The sequence below is a fragment of the Chiloscyllium plagiosum genome, unplaced genomic scaffold (genome assembly GCF_037043375.1).
Source record: "Chiloscyllium plagiosum isolate Xiang-an unplaced genomic scaffold, Cpla_swu_hap1 HiC_scaffold_34, whole genome shotgun sequence".
NCBI classification, from domain to species: Eukaryota; Metazoa; Chordata; class Chondrichthyes; order Orectolobiformes; family Hemiscylliidae; genus Chiloscyllium; species Chiloscyllium plagiosum.
This window is the reverse complement of record NW_028270172.1, coordinates 27,954,448-27,977,266: the sequence shown is the minus strand read 5'-3', so window position 1 is coordinate 27,977,266 and position 22,819 is coordinate 27,954,448. Positions and strand designations below refer to the sequence as shown.

The 22,819-nt window shown below is 41.7% G+C and overlaps 1 protein-coding gene across 4 annotated transcripts in view; it reads left to right on the top strand.

Moving 5' to 3' along the window:
* LOC122564421 (collagen alpha-6(VI) chain) overlaps window positions 1-18,935 on the top strand; it is a 156,574-nt gene extending 137,639 nt beyond the window's left edge. For all 4 annotated transcript variants that reach the window (XM_087978574.1, XM_043719260.2, XM_087978575.1 and 1 more), the window contains 3 exons: window positions 7,898-7,994; window positions 8,081-8,133; window positions 15,366-18,935. In XM_087978574.1, coding sequence (XP_087834700.1) covers window positions 7,898-7,994; window positions 8,081-8,133; window positions 15,366-15,541 — 326 coding nt within the window. In that variant the 3' untranslated portion in view covers window positions 15,542-18,935. The remainder of the gene's footprint in view (window positions 1-7,897; window positions 7,995-8,080; window positions 8,134-15,365) is intronic.
* Window positions 18,936-22,819: the final 3,884 nt, after the last annotated feature.

Genomic DNA, 22,819 nt, shown 5'->3' with positions numbered 1-22,819 from the left:
TGTTTCATTTAGGATGGCACGGTGGCTCAGTGGTTAGCACTGCTTCCTCACAGTGCCAGGGACCCAGTTTCTGTTCTAGCCTCGGGTTACTGTCTGTTTGGAGTTTGCGCATTCTCCCTGTGTCTGGGTGTGTTTCCTCCCACAGTCCAAAGACGTGCAGGTTAGGTGAATTGGCCATGCTAAATTGCCCGTAGTGTACAGGGATGTGTGAGCTAGCTGCACTAGTCAGGGGTAAATTGTGGGGGAATGAGTCTGGGTGGGTTACTCTTCAGAGGGTCGGTGTGAAATTGCAGCGATTCTGTGATTCATCTTGAAGGAATACGAGAGGCTTTGAACATGGAGAAGGTAAAAAGGTAGGGGTTCATCTCCTGCATTTAAATAGAAAGGGATCTTGATAAGTGCAAGGGATTGATTGAGGAGTGGAGACCAAGATGAAACAGATGCAGTGGTTCCTTTGAAATGCTGAGAGGTGATGGCTCGAACAAGACTCACACAGAGTTTCCCCATCACCCTGCACACCACAGTCCTCCACAATCAATGTTTCATCCTTATTAATATCTCCCAACTCCTGTGTGATGTTGCCACCAAAGAAATATATCCCTCCCCTGGTTCTGTGCTGTAATATTCTATGGTAGCCACATTATTCAGCCTTTCTGTATAAATCTGTGAGCAACATCATCAGAGATTAACTTGTAATTCTTAAAAGGCTATACTTTCAAATATTTACAGCTGTATGTTGGTGGTAAAATGGTACCATTTAAATTGGAATTACAGGGTAAATGCTGAGAGGATGTTTCCCCTCATGGGAGTGACCAGAAGGCATGGTCTCAGGGTAAAGGGCTAACAATATGAGACTGAAATGAGGAGGAATTTCTTCTCTGAGGGTTGTGAGTCTTTGGAACTCCTTACCACTGAGAGCTGTGGGTCAGAGCCCTTGTGTACATTTAAGACTGAGAGAGATAGATTCTTGATCAAGAATCAAGGGCTGTGGGAAAAGTGCAGGAAAGTGAATGTGAGGAATGTCAGATCAAATGTGATCCTATTGATTGGTGGAACAGACTTGAGGGGCTGAATGATCTACACCTCTTCCTATGTCTTATGGTTCCAAGACTTCTATGATAAATTAAATGATATATTAAATCATACTTTCTTTTCTTATAAACAGTGACCAGAAGCAGAATTTTATTATCTCTTGATGTTTTATTGTTGTTTCACCCAGGGGCATATTTTATTTCATTATGTTGTTTTTATCTCCCCACATCTAATGCTATGCATGGGAATCTTTTTCAGAGATTTACTTTGTTCCTGGTGCCTTACTCTATTGCCCTAACACCACCTGGATAAATCTAAGCCTCTAAGTTCACTCTGTTTAAATATTTATAATTAAAAACATTTTATCATTCTCTATACCATGAATTCACAGAACCATCAAGGAAGGGTTCTAGTAGAAATCCTGCCAACTAAGATAATCCTAAATGGTGGTATGACACACAAGTCAACACAGTCTCCATTAGCCAGTACTTAGTCTGTTTTTCCACACCCTACCCACAATCCTAATTATAGTTCTGGACTATCAATACAGATGGCTGGTAAAGTGTGCCAGAACATATCCAGCCTTTTGCTTCGTCCAAGAACTGGAGAAGAAATTCTGCTCAACATTGACTTCAGTCATGAAAAGTATTTACATTGTATGTAGATACTCATGAGTACTGTTGGGCTGTCGTTTGAGACAGGAGTTTTCTCATTTCCCCTCCCCCATCTTATCCCAGTTCTAACCTTCCAACTTGGCACTGCCTTCATGACTTGTCTTCCCTGTCCATCTTCTTTCCCACCTATCTGCTCCACCCTCCTCTCTGACTTATCACCATCACCCCCACCTCCATCTACCCATCGCACTCTCAGCTACCTTCCCCACCCTACCCCCCCACCCCCAGTCCCACCCATTTATCTGTCCACCCCCTTGGCTCACAGCCCCATTCCTGATGAAGGGCCTTTGCTTGAAACTTCAATTCTCCTGCTCCTCAGGAAGACCTGCTGTGTATTTCCAGCATGACACTCACGACTCTAATCTGCAGTCCTCACTTTCGCCCTGTCTTTTGGGACATATGTACCACTCCTTATCCCCAGGTGTTGCTAACATTTCCTTTCCCCTTCATCAGTTCAACACTTAGCATTCTCTCCCTTCCCATGCTCTCCTGTCACTGTCACCTATCTTTCATTTATTATCCCTTAATGCCATCAGTTCTCTCTTTCTGATCTCCTTCATTCCCATTAATTTCCCACCTTGCTTTCCGAAGTTGTTGACAACCTCTCTTCACCCTTTTATCTCCCCAGCTTACCATTCTTCCTGAATATCGCTGCACGGAATGAAAGTAGATACTGCATACTGCAAATAAGTAGATTTAGATTTATGTTTTATTGTCAGGTACATTCAAGCATGGAGTACAGGAGTAGAGTGAAAAGTGTACATTGCAACGTCTCAGGAACAAAATCTTAGTTACAGACACAGAAAAATAAAGAAATAAGTTAAAAGGTTCAGCGTGACAGTTTTCTTAGCATAAAAGTAGCTAAATGAAGTTAAAAAGTCAAACATGACAGTCCTTTCTTAAGCAGGAAAATCGTCAGGAATCAGGAATCATCATTCCTGATGAAGGGCTTTTGCCCGAAACATCGACTCTCCTGCTCCTCAGATGCTGCCTGACTTGCTGTGCTTTTCCAGCACCACACTCTTGACTCTAATCTCCAGCATCTGCAGTCTTCACTTTCGCCGAATCCTTCCTTAAGCCTTGGGCCTGCAGAGCCTCCAAGGTGGGCTTTACCCAAGATGACATGCTCTCCCCTGCACTGGGCATGCTTTCACCCACACTGGGCTAAGACCCGCCTGTGTTCACCAAGCTGCCTTTGCCATCCCGACCACCACTGCAGACCTCCATTGGGCACGCCAGGCTTCACCACCGCTCTCAAGGTCCCAGATGCCATACTTTGCGACCGGCCACCGCCAGATATTTTGTGTTTGAATTCTAGTTCACTATGTTGTAAGAACTAAGTTTTCTTTCCTGAGTTGGAACATACTTGTATTTGTGGTGCTGAGGGGAAAGGGATTTGGTTCGTACTGACTTTATGTCAGCAAATACACACTTGTGGAACAAAATACTAAAACGCTGATTGCCAAAATGAGACGTAGATAATTGGCATATTTGTTGTTACAAGATCTGGAAATGATTTAACTGACAGCAAGAATAACTGAACCAATCTGAAATTCCTATAGGAAAAATCAGAGTTTCTACATGACAGCCTTTAGGAAGTTTACTTCCTGAGTGCAGTGAATCGGAGCATCACCTGGGAGTTCCCAGATGTAAGGTCAAAACTTACTCGTTCGGCCTTGTTCCAACATTTAGCGCTTTGGAGCCGTTGCAGTGATTCTTAGGCATTCCCTGATTCCTCAATAAAGCCTCATGGCCAGAATTTAGCTAATAAGGCACATAGCTTAGGTCATGCATCAGTTGAAATGGTAAACCAAAATGTATAATTTTCACACAGAGGTAGATGCAAGATAGAATGGTGTCAGTGGGCCATGAAAGCAGAGCATTGGAGGCAATGGGAGTAGGCAAGTATTGTGGCTGGTTAGAAGGTTTATCTCAGCTCTCAAATTGTATCCAGGTGTTTTTTTGAAGTTTTTATGTCGCTAAGCCTCATCAACCGCCCCCCCCCCCCCCCCCCCCTCCCTTAACAGCCCTTTTTCCTCCAATCATAGTCCCTTCACGCCTCCCCATCCCTCTCCTTTGGTACCTCATTATCTCATAACCACTCACCAAGTATCCAACCAGGGGAAATCTCAGCAAACCATATGGAGAGGAATAATTTTCTAATAATCTAATAAAACTTTCACTTCTACAGGCACAATTGTGAAGTAAATTCTGATGTTTAAACCTAATGCTTTGAAAGTGTCTTTACATTGTTAGTCAAACTGTGAACTCAGAACTCAGTGACTGAGGTAGCTGTAGCTTTTAAAATTCAGCTAAACATATGTAACGGGCTGAATATTACAGGGGAGCAGATAGCTTGCCTATCGCAGAAGAAAAGTCAGAAGCTAGCCAATAGGCCCAGGTGGTACTTACCCCATAGCCATAATGGGCTTCAGGCAGGCTAAAGTGGTGATAGCAAGATTTTTATCCCAGGTTACCACGCTCTGGCATTACCAGCCAATTTGAATAGCCAGCAGTTCTTGCAGTCCCAGGAGAAGCTCGATAAAAGATTGCGAGCAGGCCTACAAAGGAGATACAATGGATTCTGAAGTGAGGTAAACTGGGGTGCTTTGGATGGGGATTATTAATCATCTCAGGGAGAGGGCTGAATAGGGTGTGAGTGTGGGTTTTGTTGTATAAGCAGAGGGATGTAAATGTGTGTTTTTCATTTCTTTCAAAGTTTAGATTTTAAACTAGTGGCGTGTGGGTTTTGTTCTGTGTTAATGGAAGAGTTCCATGACTAACTTATCAGTCTTTATGAAGACTGACAATTGATCCTTAAATGTTTATTATTATTATCCACATATGGTAGCTGGGTGGTGTATTTTGGTGCCCAGCTACTCTCTCTTTTATGGAGGTGAGCTCAATGGTGCCTGAGCAGAGATTGGTTTGCCACCTGACTTATATTACCTCCCTCCTGCTGAAAACACATCCAGCAGGAGTATCAAATATCTATCTCAATGACATAATGATAGCTATTGGGGAAGTGTCATCAAAGAGCTCTGTTGAAACTGCAAAGCCAGTCACTGCTTTTCCTTTTTTTAACCTACACTTGTCAATCAAAGCCTTCAACAAAGGGTTTTCTTTCATTCTCACTGGCAGCTGCAGACATACTTTAAAGTTTGAAGAGTATAGCATTTGAAGTTCAGATCATGAATGATAAAGATGATATCTCCCCTTCAAAAAAGTATTTGCATTTACTCTAATCAATTCAAGATTTCCACAAGGTCGGTTAAACCCCTGGAATCAACCAAAATAAGGTCAGTTTGAACATAGCACTTACATCAGATGGCCCTTGCTGAGTTTATATTTTACTCCTGTGTGAATCACACACACTCCTTCTTCCTTAAAAATAAACTGCACCTGTCAGAAATGGAAGTGGGACTTCTGCATCCAGGTCCTGCCTGCCATTTTAGAAAGTCTACACAGTCTTCTCGACTCCACAAAAAATCTGCCTCTTTATCGTATCTCTACTTTCTGCTATGTACTCTCTTTCAAAACTCCCAAGATAATGCCAGTGATATGGCCATGATTTCTCACGTAGTGCACGAAAAGCATTCATAAGCACAGGGCCTTCAGAAAGAGCTCATCTTTCATATTTTCAGTATTCGGGTTCAGCAATGTAGGTTCTTATTTTCTGTTTAATGGAAGAAATGATACAAGTGGCAACATCTGTATGAGGCCATCAAAGTTATATCTTAGCCGTGGATCATTAAACTACACTGTACATATTATTAAAGCTTTGCTCTACCCATTTCAGTTGATCTGAAAACACTCAGTGCTCCAAAAGCTAGTGTTTTCAAATAAAGCAGAATGGTAAATGTGATCTATATGGACTTCAGTAAGGTGTTCAGTAAGGTAAATGTGATCTATATGGACTTCAGTAAGGTCCCATGGGAGACTGGTCAGCAAGGTTAGATCTCATGGAATACAGGGAGAAGTAGCCATTTGGATACAGAATTGGCTCAAAGGTAGAAGACAGAGGGTGGTGGTGGAGGGTTCTGTTTCAGACTGGCGGCCTGTGACCAGTGGAGTGCCACAAGGATCGGTGCTGGGTCCTCTAATTTTTGTTATTTACATAAATGATTTAGATGTGAGCATAAGAGGTACAGTTAGTAAGTTTGCAGATGACACCAAAATTGGAGGTGTAGTGGACAGCAAAGAGGGTTACCTCAGATTACAACAGGATCTGGACCAGATGGGCCAAAGGGCTGAGAAGTGGCAGTTGGAGTTTAATTCAGATAAATGCGAGGTGCTGCATTTTGGGAAAGCAAATCTTAGCAGGACTTATACACTTAATAGTAAGGTCCTAGGGAGTGCTGCTGAACAAAGAAACCTTGGAGTGTAGGTTCTAGGCTACTTGAAAGTGGAGTTGCAGGGAGATAGGATAGTGAAGAAGGCATTTGGTATGCTTTCCTTTATTGGTCAGAGTATTGAGTACAGGAGTTGGGAGGTCATGTTGCGGCTGTACAGGATATTGGCTAGGCCACTGTTGGAATATTACGTGCAATTCTGGTCTCCTTCCTATTGGAATGATGTTGTGAAACTTGAAAGGGTTCAGAAAAGATTTACAAGAATGTTGCCAGGATTGGAGGATTTGAACTATAGGGAGGGGCTGAACAGGCTGGGGCTGTTTTCCCTAGAGCCCAGAGGCTGAGGGGTGACCTTATAGAGGTTTAGAAAATTATGAGGGGCATGGATAGGATAAATAGACAAAGTCTTTTCCCTGGGGTCAGGGAGTCCAGAACTAGAGGGCATAGGTTTAGGGTGAGAGGGGAAAGATATAAAAGAGACCTACGGGGGAACTTTTTCACGCAGAGAGTGGTACGTGTATGGAATGAGCTGCCAGAGGATGTGGTGGAGGCTGGTACAATTGCAACATTTAAGAGGCATTTGGATGTGTATATGAATAGAAAGGATTTGGAGGGATATAGGCTGGGTGCTGGCAGGTGGGACTAGATTAGGTTGGGATATCTGGTCAGCGTGGACAGGTTGGACTGCAGGGTCTGTTTCCATGCTGTACATCTCTATGACTATAACCTGGTGTCATGTGAGTTTTGACCTCATCCAACCCAGTCTAACACCTGCACCTTCACATCATTTCAATTGATGGGAGATTTGGTCGCAAGATCTTTCAGCCAACAATGCATTCTTTGTGAATTGATTTATAGCATATGGAATTCTCATTTTTCTAACATTAACGGTAATCAACAAATCAGGAAAGATAAAACAAAAAATAAAAGACTGAAAAGAGGCTTTCTACATCCTTGGAAAATGATTCCTTATATGGCAATCACCATCAAATCTCTGCCAAACCATTTGATTGTGCTTGTTCATGTTGGTTAATTGGCGTATGTGTGTGGAGTTCTAATGCAGGATAACTGAGTCAGCTAAGATATTATAGTTGAATTACAGATCTTTTTCATCAACCCTTTTGCACATGTTATGATGCACCTTTAGAGTCACAGAGATCTACAGCCCTCGTGTCAATGCCTGTGTCCATGCCTGGCTAAAAAGAACCACCAACTGTTTTAATCCCCTTTTCCCTCAGTTGACTTTGTATGTCTTGGCATTGCAAGTATACGTCTAAATACTTCTTCACTCTTATGAGGGTTTCTGCCTTGGCTACCCTTACAGGCAATGAGTTCCAGATTCCCAATGCCCTCTAAGTGAAAAGGTCTTTCCTCACTTCTCCTCTTAACTCCAGCCTTTTATCTTAAATCTATGTTCACTGACCATTGATCCCTGTCACCCCCTCAATCTTCTCTGCTTGTAGGCAACCAATCTCTCCAAGCTCTTCATAACTGGAACAGGTGGGACTTGAATCTAGACTTTCTGGCCTGGAGGTAGGGAAATTACCATTGTGCAACAAGAGCCTTAGCAGTTCGATTATAATTATTTTAAAACTAACCTATTCAGACATATTATGACATACCTGTACAGCAGGTAGGACTTGAATGGACTCTTCTGCTTTAGAGATAGGGACACTGCCACTGCACCAGAAGAATCCTAGTAGTTCAATTATGTTCTGCCATGAACTAAAAAATTCCTTTTATCAAAATTATGCACAGCTTGTTGCATTTTATATTATTGTGAATGTGTGTTTTGCTGTGATTCTACAAAGGCTTAAATTATTTCATTTCTTGTTATAGCCGGAATCAACAACTATCCACCTCCATCTCTCAAGAGGGAGTGCGAAGGAATATATCCTCACAACACAAAAGAACCAGAAACATTTCCTGATCCGACGTATGTTTTGCAGACATCGGCTATCAAGTTTTGAATATTGTTTGTATTTTTGCTTCAGTCATTTATGTACGACTTCTTCATTACAGAATGAAACCTTTGAAAGATTTTGAAGAACAGAAAGATGATAACAATATCTATGGTTAGTGCAGACCAACACATTTGTTTGCTAATCCAGTAATGGTTTTCGGAAAGTTGTGGGATGATAGCATCAATTTAAAGACGGAGCTATTTGACCTCCCAGATCCCAGTGGTCAATTGTCCACTTCAAATGGCCAATTTTCAGCAAGAAAAGATCGATGGTTCAGAACTAACCGTTCGCATTGTAGAAAGTGCCTGGTAGTGTCTATCCAGTTCTTCTGGGTGGGAGAAGAAGAGGGAAACTTTAACAACTGAGGATCAGACTTCACTTGTAAAGCCTGGAAACAATGCTGCATAAAATCTTTCTTCCAGAATCTTTGATACTTCTCTGATATGTTTTCATGGTTAAAATGATCAGGATCTAAATGAAATCATGTCTCACTTGATTGAGTTTCTTGAGGAAGTAACAAAGAGGATTGATGAGGGTCATAATTCCTTGAAAGTGGAGTCACAGGGAGATAGGATAGCAAAGGCGGCATTTGGTATGCTTTCCTTTATTGGTCAGAGCATTAACTAGAGGAGTTGGGAGCACATTTTACGGCTGTACAGGACATTGGTTAGGCCAATTTTGAAGTATTGTATGCAATTCTGATCTCCCTTCTATCAGAAGGATGTTGTGAAACTTGAAAGGATTCAGAAAGGATTTGCAAGGAGGTTGCCAGGGTTGGAGGGTGTGAGCTAAAGGGAAAGATTGAATAGGCTGCGGCTGTTTTCCCTGGAGTGTCAGAGGCTGAGGGGGTGACCTTATAGATCTTATTAAAATCATGAGCGGTATGGATAGGATAAATAGACAAAGTATTTTCCATGGTGTGGGGGAGTCCATTACTACAGGTCATAGGTTTGATGTGAGAGGGAAAGGATTTAAAAAGGACCTAAGGGGTAACATTTCCATGCAGAGGGTGGTGTGTGTATGGAATGAGCTGCCAGAGGAAGTGGAGGAGGCTGGTACAATTACAACATTTAAAAGGCATCTGGATGGGTATATGAATTTGAAGGGTTTAGCGATTTATAGGCCAAGTGCTGGCAAATGGGACAAGATTAATTTAGGGTATCTGGTCAGAATGGACGAGTTAGACTGAAGGGTCTGTTTCCGTGTTGCATGTCTCTATGACACCTAGGAATCAGTTTGCTTGGATGAATAATGCTCCGGACTGAATTAGGCAAGGGCGTGAGCGCTTAAAAAAAAAACCCTGGTTAAATGAGTAGCTAATGAGAATAGAGTTGAAATGTGTCAGTAATTGAATAGAAAACTTAAAAGAAAAGTCTTTATCCAAAGGATAGTAACAGTGTGGAACTCAATACCATTCGGAGAGTAGTTAATGTGCACAGTATCTAACGGGAGATGAAACAAGTACTGAGAGAGAAAGGGATAGATGGTTATGATGGTAGATTGGGATGAGATAATATGCGAAGGTGTTTGAGTGGACCACCAATACTGGTGTGGACTAGTTGGGCCGAATCACCTGCTTGCGTGCTGTATATCCTCTCCAAATTAAGTTTGTGGAGGCCGTTTTAAATGGCAGGTACCCTATTCATACCGGGCTAAAATTAGCCCTGTGTGTTTTGTGCGAGCATTAAATAATTTATTACTAAGAGACATGCTGATGTATCTTGCATTCATCAGGACAGAATCGCAAGAATACCAGATCTGAAAGGAAATAACAATATTTACTGCATGAGAAGAGGGCGTGATTGGTTGACAAATGAACTGTGATTCGTAGAGGAGTTACCGTGGGGAATGCACAAGGGAACAGTGAACTGTTAAGCTTAGTTTCAGTTCAAAACAGGCAAGACAAATCTGATTGATAAAGACTTGCCCTGGGGAATGCATGGAATGGTAACCCACAGTCTTTTGTTTAGTTGGAAAAGGTGCAATGTGTGGATGTGTTCTTTCTGATTGCGAAGGACAGATTCTGCACATGAGCGAGAGAGAGATATATTTTTAACCACTCATGAGACATTGGCATCACTCACTGGCCAGCATTTCTTGCCCATTCATAATTGCCCTTGAGCAGGTGGTGATGAGTTACCTTCTTGAACTGCTGCAGTCTGTGTATTGTAGATTGACCCACAATGTCCTGAGGGAGGGAATTCCAGGATTTTGACTCAGCACCAGTGAAGGAATGGCAATATATTTCCAAGTCAGGATGGTAAGTGACTTGGAGGTCATGGTATTCCCATGTCTCAGCTGCCCTTGTCCTTCTAGATGGAATTGGCCGTGGGTTTGGAAGCTGCTGTCTAATGAGCCATGATGAATTTCTGCGGTGGATCCTGCAGATAGTGCGCACTGTTGTTACTAAGCGCCAGTGGTGGAGGGAGTTGATGTGTCATTCGTGTGGACTGCTTTGTCCGGGATGGTGTCAGGTTTCATGAATGTTGTTGGAAGTGCACCCATCCAGGCAAGTAGGGATTATTCCATTACACTCATGATTCTTGACTTGTGGATAATGGACAGGTTTTTGGGAGTCAAGAGGTGAGTTATTCGCTGCAGTATTCTTCACCTCTGACCCCCTGCTCTAGTAGCCATTGTATTTATATGGCAAGTTCAGCTGAGTTTCTGGTCAATGGTAACACCATGCATGTTGGCAATTCAGGAATCAGCGATGGTAATGCCAGTGAATGACAAGGGACAGTAGTTAGGTGGTCACTTATCGGAGATGGTCTTGCATTTGTATAATACCAACCTTACTTGCCATTTTAAAGTCTGGATAACGTCTATATCTTGCTGCATTTGAACATGGACTGCTTTCAGGAGTCATGAATGGTGCTGAATGATGCTGAATTGTGCAATCATAGGCGAACACCCCCAGTTCTGAGGGTAGGCTGTTGATGAAGCAGCTGTTGGGTTTAGAATACTACCCTGAGGAACTCCTTCAGAGATGTCCTGGAGCTGAGCTGACTGATCTTCAACAACCACATCCATCTTCCTGTGTCATGGAGTTATGCAGCATGGATGAAGGCCCTCCCGTCCAACATGTCTACGCCGACTGGACATTCAAATCTGACCTGGGCCATGTGCCAGCATTTGGCCATTATCCCTCTAAATCCTTCTCATTCATGTACCCATTCAGAAGCCTTTTAAATGTTGTAATTCAACAGCCTCCATCACTTCCTCTGGCAGCTCATTCCATGCACGCATCACGCTCTGCATGAAAACGTTCCTCTGGACTTTTTAAATCTTTCCCCTCTCACCTTAAACCTATGCCCTCTAATTTTGGATTCCCACACCCTAGGACAAAGACCTTAGCTATTCACCCTATTAATTCCCCTCATGATTTTATAAACCTCTATAAGGTCAACCCTCAGCCTTCGAGGCATCAGGGATACATTCAGCATCTCCCTATAACTCAAACCATCCAGTTCTGGCAACATCCCTGTAAATCCTTTTTGCTTCCTCTCAAGTTTAACAACATTCTTCCCATAGAAGAGTAACACGAATTGCATGCAGTATTTTAACATTGACCTCACCAATGTCCTGTAACATGACCTCCCAACGCCTGTACTCAATGCACTGACCAGTAAAGGCCAAACAGACCAATTACCTTCTTCACCCTCCTGTCTGCCTGCGACTCCACTTTCAAGGAACTTTGCACCTGCACCCCTAGATCTTTGTTCAGCAACACTCCCCAGGGTCCTTCCAGCCAGAGACAAAATCAGAAATAGTGAGAAGAATTTCAGCAGGTCTGGCAACATCTGCGGAGAGAAAACAGAGTTAACACTTTGGGTCCAGCGACCCTTCTTCAGAACTCACTGGACCCAAAACATCAATTCTGCATTTTCTCAACATATGTTGCCAGGTCAGAAATTTCTTATTCTGTTTCAGCATCCACAGTTTTAATGGTTTTTTTTATTCCTATGTACCAGATATGTCTCCAACCAGTGGAGGGTTTGCCCCCGATATCCATTGCTTCCAGTTTTGCTAAGGCTTCTTAATGCCTGATTGAATGATGCCTTAATATGAAGGGCTGTCACTCTCCGCTCACCTCTGAAATTCAGCTCTTTTGTCAATGTTTGAACCAAAAGTCAACGGGAAATTTGAGGAGCCACCTCCTCCTGTTATTTGTTTAATTGTGCACTATCGTTGTGGCAGGACTGCATTAATTTTATCTGAGCCATCGGTTGGGGGATTTCTCAGTCCCATTGATTGCAAGCTGGTTCTGTTGTTTGATATACTAATAGTCCTGTGTTGCAGCTTCACCAGGTTAGCACCTATTTGCTGAGGAGTGGCAGTGCCATGCAGATTGCAACTGTGCCCCTTTTGGAAGAAAAGAGGCAGCTTCGTCATTCTGAGAGGAGTCTCTGATCTGGGCTCGTTCAGAAGCACAGTGCAATACTTTGAATCTGACAGCATTTTTGTAATGGTGGGGGTAGCAAACCCCACCTCCTTTTCACAGTTGTCAATTGCTAGATTCTGAAATTTAAAGACCCTGACAGCCACTTTAACAGCTGCTGTCTATATATGAGATAAGTGTGATAAGATGCAGACAGAGTAGAGTGCCATTTGCGGTGGGTGCCAGTTGGGTATAGGGTGGGGTGTTGGGGAAGGATGCCAAATGGGTAGAGATCGTCTGTCCAGCAAGTTGGGTGCCAGGAAAATAAGGCGACAGCTATGTAGGGAGTAGGGTACCAGATGTATGATTCCAGGTGGGAATGGGGTAGGGTCCCAAGTGGGCAAGGTACTATCATGCAAGGTGAGGGGTGGGGGCTTGTGTCTAGTGGTGGAGATAGGAGTGTCATGAGGTGCCGATGAAGGAAAGGGGATGCCTAAGTAAGTGAGGGAGAGGGTTGGGTCTGGAACGGGGGACGTTACCGCTGAGCGCGGAACACAGGGTCAGGTGCAGTGCTGGGAATGGGGTAAATAAGGTCTGGTGGGTGGGGAAACGGGGTTGGTTAAAGAGAAGGTGGACAGAGGTGTCAGGTCCTTGGAGAAAAGAGGGGGTTGTTAGGTCAGGACCTGGAGGTCATAAACGGAGGAGTGGTGGTGGGGGGGAAGGTGTAGTCAGAGGGTGGTGGGAAGTAAATATAGGGTCAGTTAAATAGTTACCCAGGAGCTCAGCTGTGTATTTGTCAGTCTAACTGTTCCTGAATGACTATTTATCTAATTTCATCCGAAGCCTCTGAATTATCAGATTTTAAATGGAAATTTTCAGATGGTCTCAGGTGTATGGGATTGTTGATTGGAATCTTCAACTTTCCAGGCAATTCCTTCGGAGTCAGCTACAATGGGGATTCCACAAGCTCCCTATGCTGGAGCAAATACTGTCTGGCCATCAAAAAATCCAGGCACAAAATTTTATGTGTAACTGGATCTGCATCCTCTACTGCACTGTGGCTCAATGATTAGCACTGTTGCCTCACAGCACCAGGGACCCGGGTTCAATTCCACCCTTGGGTGGGCATCCTTGTGGCATTTGCCCATCCCCCGTGCTGGTGTGGGTTTCCTCTGGATGCTCCGGATTCCCCCCACAGTCCAAAGACGTGCAGGTTAAGTGGATTCTCCATGCTAAATTGACCTTGGTGTCCAGGAATGTGCAGGCTAAGTGGATTAGCCCTAGGAAATACAGGGTTACAGGGCTAGGGCTAGGGTCAGGGAGTGACTCTGTGTGAGATGCTCTTTGGAGGGTTGGTGTGCACTCAATGGGCTGAATGGCCTGCTTCCATACTGTAGGGATTATATGATTCATTTAGTCTGGATTGATCCCCTAGCTTGATACTAGTGGTCGAATAGTGGACACGCCAGACCATACAGATTATGGTTGAATACAGTCACACTACTGCTGATGGACCAGAGAACTTTAAGTTGCTGCAGTTCTGTCCCAGTTAGCAAAGTGGTAGTGCACACAACCCAACCGAGGGTGTTGGTAATACACATCACTAACTTTTCTGCCAGGCAGAATGTCTTGTGCGCGAGATAAAAAGTTTCAAAAGCAAGTACCTTTACTTTAGCGTTACTCAATTTCTGTACAACCAAGTGACTATAAGTAATACATAAGAATGCATGTCTCCTATTCTGAAAACGTTAAGGAAAAATGGCCTCCCAGCTTTGGGCTTCCCTGTCTCTTCCTGTGATTGCCTCAGACCTTCCTCCTCAGTCGTTTTCTGGCTCAGGTTACATGACTTTGCTCCAGTCTGCAACCACTCATCATTTCCGCTACCTTCAGCTGGGAGCTTGAACTGAAAGCGTAAAATATGGGCAAGGAGTTAAAACAGCCCAGACTGCACTCTGGCAGTGCCATCTGCATTGATCTGGTCAGACTAGTATGTCGATGCTAACTTGGCTAAATCAGAGTTTTATTGTTTATGTGGTAGTCCTGGTTCATCTTCATATTTCCAGCCCCATTGGAAACAATGTAAACCATGGAGGAAATATGGTTTGTGATGTGGTAAAATTTTAAGTAAACCTCAGTGTACTCCATTGGGCAAGAAAGGACAAAAACAGCAAAATAGAAGGAAGTGCAGCAGGATTGCTTCTACCATGCCCAGTGAGGAGGCGAGAAACTGAGGGGCTAACAGAAAGATCTCCCAGCTTGATGGGACTTAACTGAGACGGAGCTCTCGGAATATGTGTATGCAGCAGCTGATATGGAGGGAAAAGAGATTTCTGCTGAGTTCAAGCAACTGTCATGAAAATTCACTCAAAAGTTTGAATCTCATGTCAGCCTTTGTAATGTGGCGGGATAGAAGGAAGTAACTGGCAGTCGCTGAGAAACTGAAGTTCATGGTGGGGAATTACTGGTAGATTGTCCCACTATATGTAAGCTGAGTTTTGACAGGATCAAAGAGGAAAATCCGGCTGTTAATGTCATTCAGTCTTTATTACACAGGATAATAAATAAAGATTGCTCAATGGAATCAAGCACATATTCCATCTCATTCCATTGCTCATATTTCCAATGAAAATATTCTGCTCAATTATTTTAATATAATCCAGAAGGACAACTTTATTGATATAACTTAATTAGTTAATTTAATATGAAATAACTAACTTAATTAGTTTGCTTTATTCCTTTCTGGTAATAGCATGTCAATCACCTTCACTAGAGCCACTTGTCTGGTGATTATCACATTGATGTTTGTGGGAGTTTACTGTGTACAAATTGGATACCGTACTTCCTACATTGCAACAGTGACTGCAAATGGACTTCATTGGCTGTGAAGCACTTATGAATGTTTGCTGCATCAGGAAAAGTGTGACATAAATGCAATTCATTATTTCTTCAACTTCCGTTTTAGATCTGTGTATGTTGAATCTCGACGAAGGACAGTGCTACAACTATAACCTAAAGTGGTACTTCGATAAAACGTTACGAGCCTGCAAGAGGTTTTGGTATGGCGGCTGTGGAGGAAACCAGAACAGATTTGATACCCGTGAGGAGTGCGAAGCCCTGTGTCTAAAATCAGCCTTCTAAATGCTGGTCATTTCAGATATACAGACTTGACACAAACATAACATTTCAGTGTGCCATACCACTTCCCAACTATGTATAGAATACCTCATTTACACTGATACATCATATTTATACCTTTTAAACATTCCTTTTTCTTAATAATTAAGAATCTGAACTATAAGTTTACACAGTCTCTCAATGCTGGACAGCCCTGGCAATAAAATAGCCGCCAATAGCTAGTAACTACCAACACCAAAATCCTGAGGAAAAAAAAATTAAAATGTATATTTTCTTTCTGTGAATGTTTTTTTACACAAACGAAATAGAGAAGAAAGATGGCAGCAGGGTCATCCAGAAGTAATGACAGAATATCATATGGATTGCAAGGATTTTTTTAAAAAAACAATTAAAATCAAATTAAAGCATGAGAGAAGTGAGAAGTCAATGTCCTCAGTTATTTCCCATTCTCAGCTCTTCCTGTGGTCTGGAAGAATTCTAGACTGTAATTGCTGGAGGAACTGTGAGCACAGCAGAGGACTTCTGAGGGTAGTGTGTCTGGCTGCTGCTTGAGATCATCAGCCCAAGATCCTAAATGCTTTCCGTTTCCTAAGAAAGAGGAAAGATGATTCAAAAACAAAGCCTGTATGTGCATGAGAATTTTTTTTTTCCCTGTCCTGAAAAAATGTATTAGTGCCTGCATTTGGCAGGTGTCTACCTCTGGGTCACTGACCAAGCAAGTATAACATTGACACTAGGCAAAGTCCACTTTTACCCCATTTAAATATTGATGCTAAGCCTAAAGGTTTGGTATACGCAGATCCAAATGGCACTGGGAAATTGCAAGCAGTTCAGTTCAAGGAGAGACTTAAGTCTCTGTAGTGCTGATCCCTTATGAGATGGATAAAAGATAATTGGTCCTATTTTCTATTCAGCAGTAATTTCTTTAAATAGCAAAAAAAGTATTGTAATAATGTGGCAAGTAGTTAGGCAGTTTTATTTCCTGCTTTTATCAATTGAGTAATAAAGAATTGGTTTTTATGCAGTTGGCTACTTTGTATTATAAAAGCTCCAAAGTGATGTCTGAATATCTGCTGGTTACAAGCAAAGAGGTAGAAATTAGATATTGGTTCATATTGAGCAATTCATTTTGGAATCTATTATGTATTGTAGTATCAGTGGAAGTTGCATGTAAAATCCTTGTCAAAATTAAATGTCCCATACGTCTTTTTGATGATAATTGCCATTCATTGTCATTTCAGCTTCCTGCCATAATTTAAGTTTGAGACCAGAATCTTCCAGAAGTTTAATTTCTTTTGTGTAAATTTTGTTTCTGTTAAATATATATTGGTTTTCATTTGCTGACATGCTTAATTTAATATTAAAGGAGTAGTGGTGCAAATATTTCAAAAGTGACTTTATTTTAAGCTGTTTACAGAGATTTTGTTCACAGCATAGCCCTGCTTCAAGTACGAAATATACTGGAGGATGAGTTACATATTTAGCAAAGTTCGACCCTATACGAATGTAAAAGAAATGGCGTCCTTGTTCAAAAGTCACTGGAAGCTAACATGCAGATGCAGCAAGCAATTCAGAATGCAAATGTCAAGTTAATCTTTATCACAAGTCGGTTTCAGTACTAAAGCAAAGAAATCTCAACTCAGTTTGTATAAAACAGTGGTGAGACCGTATCTGGGGTCCCATGTACGGTTCTGCTCCCCTTGCCTGAGAAGGATATGCTTGACATAGAGGGACTACAGCAGAGATCCATTAGACTGATTCCTGGTTTGGTGGGACTGTCCCATGGGGAGAGCATGAGGAAACTTAGCCTGTCTTCTCTCGAGTTTAGAAGAATTAAAGGTGACCTCTTGGAGATGTATACATTCTTTAAAGGGGTAAATAGAGTTGATGCAGAAAGGACATGCCTCCCCCTCCCACCTTACCCTCAGCTCTGGGGGACAGTCTCAGAAAAAAAGACTAACCATTTAGTTGAGGAGGAGCATTTTTACTCAAACGATGGTGAATCTTTAGAATTTTTTACAGCAGACATCTATGGGAACTCATTCATTAAGTTAGCTCGAGAGAGATAAATAGATTTCTGGTTACTAATCACATAAGGGATGTTAGGATAGCTTGCGGATGTGGCATTGAGGTGGATGTTTAGCCACAATTTAAAATGGCGGAGAAGACTAAAGTGACTTCAGGGACAGAGTTTTCCATTTCTGGGGTCATACCCATAGAATCGGCTGTGTCTAGGATTCTGCAGGCTCCCAGTGTACATCTCCAGTCTGCTCTGCTCCAACGAATATTTGGCTATCGGAATATTAGATTACTGAATTAGATTAGATTAGATTATTTACAGTGTGGAAACAGGCCCTTCGGCCCAACAAGTCCACATTAACCCTCCGAAGAGCAACCCACCCAAACCCATTCCCTTACATTTACCCCTTCACCTAATACTACAGGCAATTTAGCATGGCCAATTCACCTAACCTGCACATTTTTGGACTGAGAGGAAACCGGAGCACCCGAAAGAAACCCACACAAACATGGGGAGAATGTACAAACTCCACACAGTCGCCTGAAGTGGGAATTGAACCCGGGTCTCTGGCGCTGTGAGGCAGCAATGCTAACCACTGTGCCACTATGCCACGCCCAATTTTTTTTACTCCCTCCCTGGTTGCTATGGGTTACACAGAGAGAGGGCACTCGGCCTCATTCTTTCTGTTTTTCTCGTCCTCCTCTCTCACTCCCCCCAGTTCATCACATTGAAAATCATCCCACCCGACCCTCCCCTTCCTTTTGACAGAAACACTGTCCAATTTCTCACCCCTTAAGAAATACTCTCCATCTTTGTTCCTTTCACCAAAGTGAATAACCTCATACTTATCCACTTCATATTTCATCTGACATTTATAGCCCTCTCACTCATCCCTGTCTAAATCCCCTTGCATTGCCCTCAAAACTCTCACTCCCACTAAGTGTTTTGTTTATCCTAAATCATTGATATAGGTTTTGAAAAGCTGAGGCTCAAGCACTGGTCCGTACAATATCCCTCTTGTCACAGTCCACTGACCCGAGAAAGACCCAGTTATGGCTACCCTTCACTTTCTGCCTGTCAACCCAATCCTCAATCCATGCTGACATCTTACATTTCATCCCATATACTTTCATTTTGTTTACAAAATGTAATACTTGTTTTTAAGGGAAATATTATTTTTCTGTGCTCAGGGTAGGGAATACAGTTATTTGTATGTCACTTTGTATTACCTAACCTAGTCAATGATTCTTGTGGTGCTACTGGACTCAGTAACCAGATGACTTCAGTGTAATGCTAATTTGATGATGTGAAATCTACGGTTCTTTGATATAATAACATTTATTTGTCTTGTAATATAAAGTGCACTTATAAACTCAATTCTGTTTTTGTTTGTATGAAAAATCATCTGCACCTTGCACTTAAGATGTGATGCAAGAGGATCATCATGAATGGCCATAATGGATTGACGCAGATGTCAATGAGAAAAAAAACCTTATTTACATAAACTGCTGGGATGCAAGTGCAATTTATCCAGAAAACCTTAGCAGTAATGAAGAAGAGATTTTTCTTTTAAAAAAAAGACATCTTTTGGAAGTAGGGAAGTCTCTTGCCCAGCCCAGACCCCAAAAATGAGGACTATCAATATGAAGGTCAACACTATACCCCTGCAACAACTTCGTATGTGACACTGGAGCCCGTTCCATGTTCAGGTGCGCAAACTCCCAGCTTATGGAACTCCTGCCTTCATCCTAGTTGTATCTTGCTTTATAAAGGAAGGACAGAGATAATACACCTTAGAAATTATGCATTCTGTGGTGCTATCTCTATCTTACATACATTAATTGCAATGAATGTGCATTATCGGAAATAAGATAGGAAATGCCAACTGGTCCTTTAATCTGCCCTTTTTGCTTTTACATTTCTATGTAACAAGGCAAAGAAAATGAATCCCATCCATTATGATTTCCCCGATAACTTTTTATGAGATCCCTCCATTTTTTTGCCAGAGCCAGTTTGATATCTGAGTGTTCAGATTTGTAGCCTATAATCTTGGTTCAAGACCTGGCATCTGTTATAACTCCACAGAAGCCAGTATCCCATCATCAAGTCATCCTTTATTTACACGGGGAGAGTCCTTGACATTGACAGCTGACTCTGAGGGAGCTGGATCAGTGTGAACAGGATGTCTGTCACTGCTGCTCTTATCTGTCAGCCAGGACTCCCTGATTGGCACAGATTAACTGGACTAGACAGTGTAAAAACATGAAGGATATTTCTGATGACCAAGGATCGTAGTTAAAGGATAGGTCATTTAGGTAGTTTAAGAAAGGCCATTTAGGATGAGGAGAAATTTCTTTATCCAAGGAGTAATGAGTCTAAGGAATTCTCTTCCACGATTGATGCCAAAATATTGAATGTTTTCGAGAAGGAGTCAAATATACCTCTTGGGTATAAAGGGAGCAAAGGGTATAGGGTAAAAATGGGAACAGGGTATGGAGTCAAATTATCAGCCGTGATCATAATGAATTGCAAAGGCGGCCTGAGGAGGGACGAATACCTATTTGCTATGATTCTATTTTCTTAGAAAATGTGTATGCTCGTCCAGAGACTGTCAGACAAACAGTGTGACAAATCACAGATAGAAGAGGGGTTAAGGGAAATGGTGTTGGAATAGAAATAGGGATCATCAGCATATATATGAAATCTGGCATTTTGTTTTGTATGATGTCTCAATGAGGCCATCATGTAAAACTAAAGCTAACATTATTGGAGTGGAAATAGAAACTCTTGCAGGGTATAAGAATGAAACAAAAATAGTAATTGCTGGCTAAACTCAGCAGGTCTGACAGCATCTGTGGGACACAGGATTCAACACATTATAACTGCTGCCAGGTCTGCTGAGTTTTTCCAGCAGTTTCAGTTTTATTTCAGATCTGCAGTATTCGCAGTTCTTTTGTTTTATTTAACTAATTAAGAATGGAGACAATGAGCCAGTCCCACAAAGCTGGACAATGAAAGCAAGGCTGAAAAGGAGGTTGGTATAGTCAGTCACATCAAAGACTTGCCCTGCAGATTAATTTAGATTGAGTTTTGATTTGCAATTTCATCAGCTGGTCACATGTAAACAAATATAACATGAACAACAGTACACTTCTGCTAAACAATGGATACTGTTAGGAAGTAGTTGCCAATTTACACTTGTATTAATTGCATTGTAAAGCCCAGAGATGCAAGCTGCACAGAGACCTGACAGACATAAAGACAAACTATGTAAACAGTTCTTCATATTTCATCAAAGCTGGAGGATGAACGATTTAAGAATCAATTTGAGTCAAGAATCATGCAGCAGGGAAACAGACCCTAGGTTCAACCAGTCCACACTGACCATGTTCTCAAACTAAACTAGTCCCAATTGCTTGCATTTGGCCCATATCCCTCCAAACCTTTCCTATTCATGTACTTAACCAAATGTCTTTTAAATGCTCTAACTGTACCAACATTCACCACTTGCTCAAGCAGTTCATTTCATACACGAACCACATTCCTTGTTTAAAAAAATTGACACTCGTTCTTTTTGAAACTTTCTCCCCTCACCTTAAAAATATGCTCCCTAATTTTGAACTCCTCCACCCTTGGGAAAAGCCCCTTGCTATATACTCTATCTATTTCAATTTCCTGTAGTTAGAACTAATCCCTTTGGAATACATCTTAGTTTCTTGTTAAGTTCAGAAACTTGATCAATGATTCCTGTTAACCTGAGTTCATCAGGCAGGTCAACAGAATAACTTTGAGTAATTTGATTAAATCTTTAATTCTTGTGACAGCCCCAGGATCAGTGGAACTCAAGTATAAGTGCACTTTCCCCAAATGGACCATGCCTATCCTTTATTTTTAAACCGTGCCTGTTTCTCCCACAAGAGGAAACTTTCAATATTTACCCTTGCTGGAAAATTAAAAATTAATCACTTTAACTAAAAAAGGACAATGGGTATGCTAAGTACGGGGAATAGGTGAACAATCTCTCAGAATCTGCACTTGATTTTTTCAAGCTGCTGTTGACCAAGCTGAAGAGAAGCCATGGGACCTCGGTGTCTGTGGGTGTGAATGCTGGATTTGGATTTGCAGGCAAATTGACACAGGGCAGGAGAAATGATTGCCTTACACACTCCTCCCCCAACATTCCCAAGACCTCTCAAAAAAAGCTGCAAACCCTGTTTGTGGTTTGATATCTGGCCAGAAAACTACCTCATTGCAAACAGAGAATTTTATCTGGAAGATTTCAATCCAGTAACAGTGATTTTTGGAGAAAGGGGTTCACCAATCATTACTGTAAACTGACTGCGTCAGAGAGAACCAAACCAGTTGATGCAATCAGTGAATCTTTATTTTATCTGTATTTTACTTAGCCATTTATGCATTTTCAGTCTTTTTACCTGGATGTTGTTTCACAATAAAATTAATCTCTTACATGTTAAACTCAGAAACAATAGTCTGGCTTAATTCTTACAAGCTGCAGACGGTCAAGTACACACTGTGTTGGCAATCCAGCATCCTCTTAAAATTAATAGAAAAGCCTCCTGAAATCAAATGATGAGTGGGGAAAGAGAAAAAGAAATCACAACTAGCACTCCATGCCTGATCATAACAGATAATTGGGAGCTACGGTTCAAGATTTGAACCCATAGGCTAAGGAGAAGATTTGGCAGTAGAAATTAAATTAATCTTTAGACATAATTTAAAAATGTCAGTGCAGGTTTTTCTCTTGTGTGTGTGTTTTGTGATATCATCTGTTAATCAAAAGGTCCACTTGCAAAGCAAACGTGTTTTTAGGACTGAAATAACCTGAAATAGTTGAAACGAACTATTCCTTTGTGAAGTGAAGAATGAGGCCAGAGAATTACAGATAGAGGTTTGAGCAAAAATGATCAAAACTGAAATTCATAAGCTTGAAGCTGATAATCTTGAAACTGAATTGATGCAGCTAATTCTGGAACAGAAGAGACTACAGCTACACCACCATGGCAAGGAAAGCGAGAGATAAGGAAAGAAACAAGAAAGAATATTTGAAATGAACAAAGCAGAGGCAAGAATGGAAGAAAGCGACAGATTCCCAGTTAAAGCAGCTCAAAACATGCGAGACCTCCAGTGAAGAAACTGCTAAAGGGGGAAATGACCGTAGTGATGGGGTTCTTAATGTTCTGTCATTTTAATCCAAACTGGATGAGGGAGAGTGGAAGTATTTTTTAAAAAGTCTTATTTGA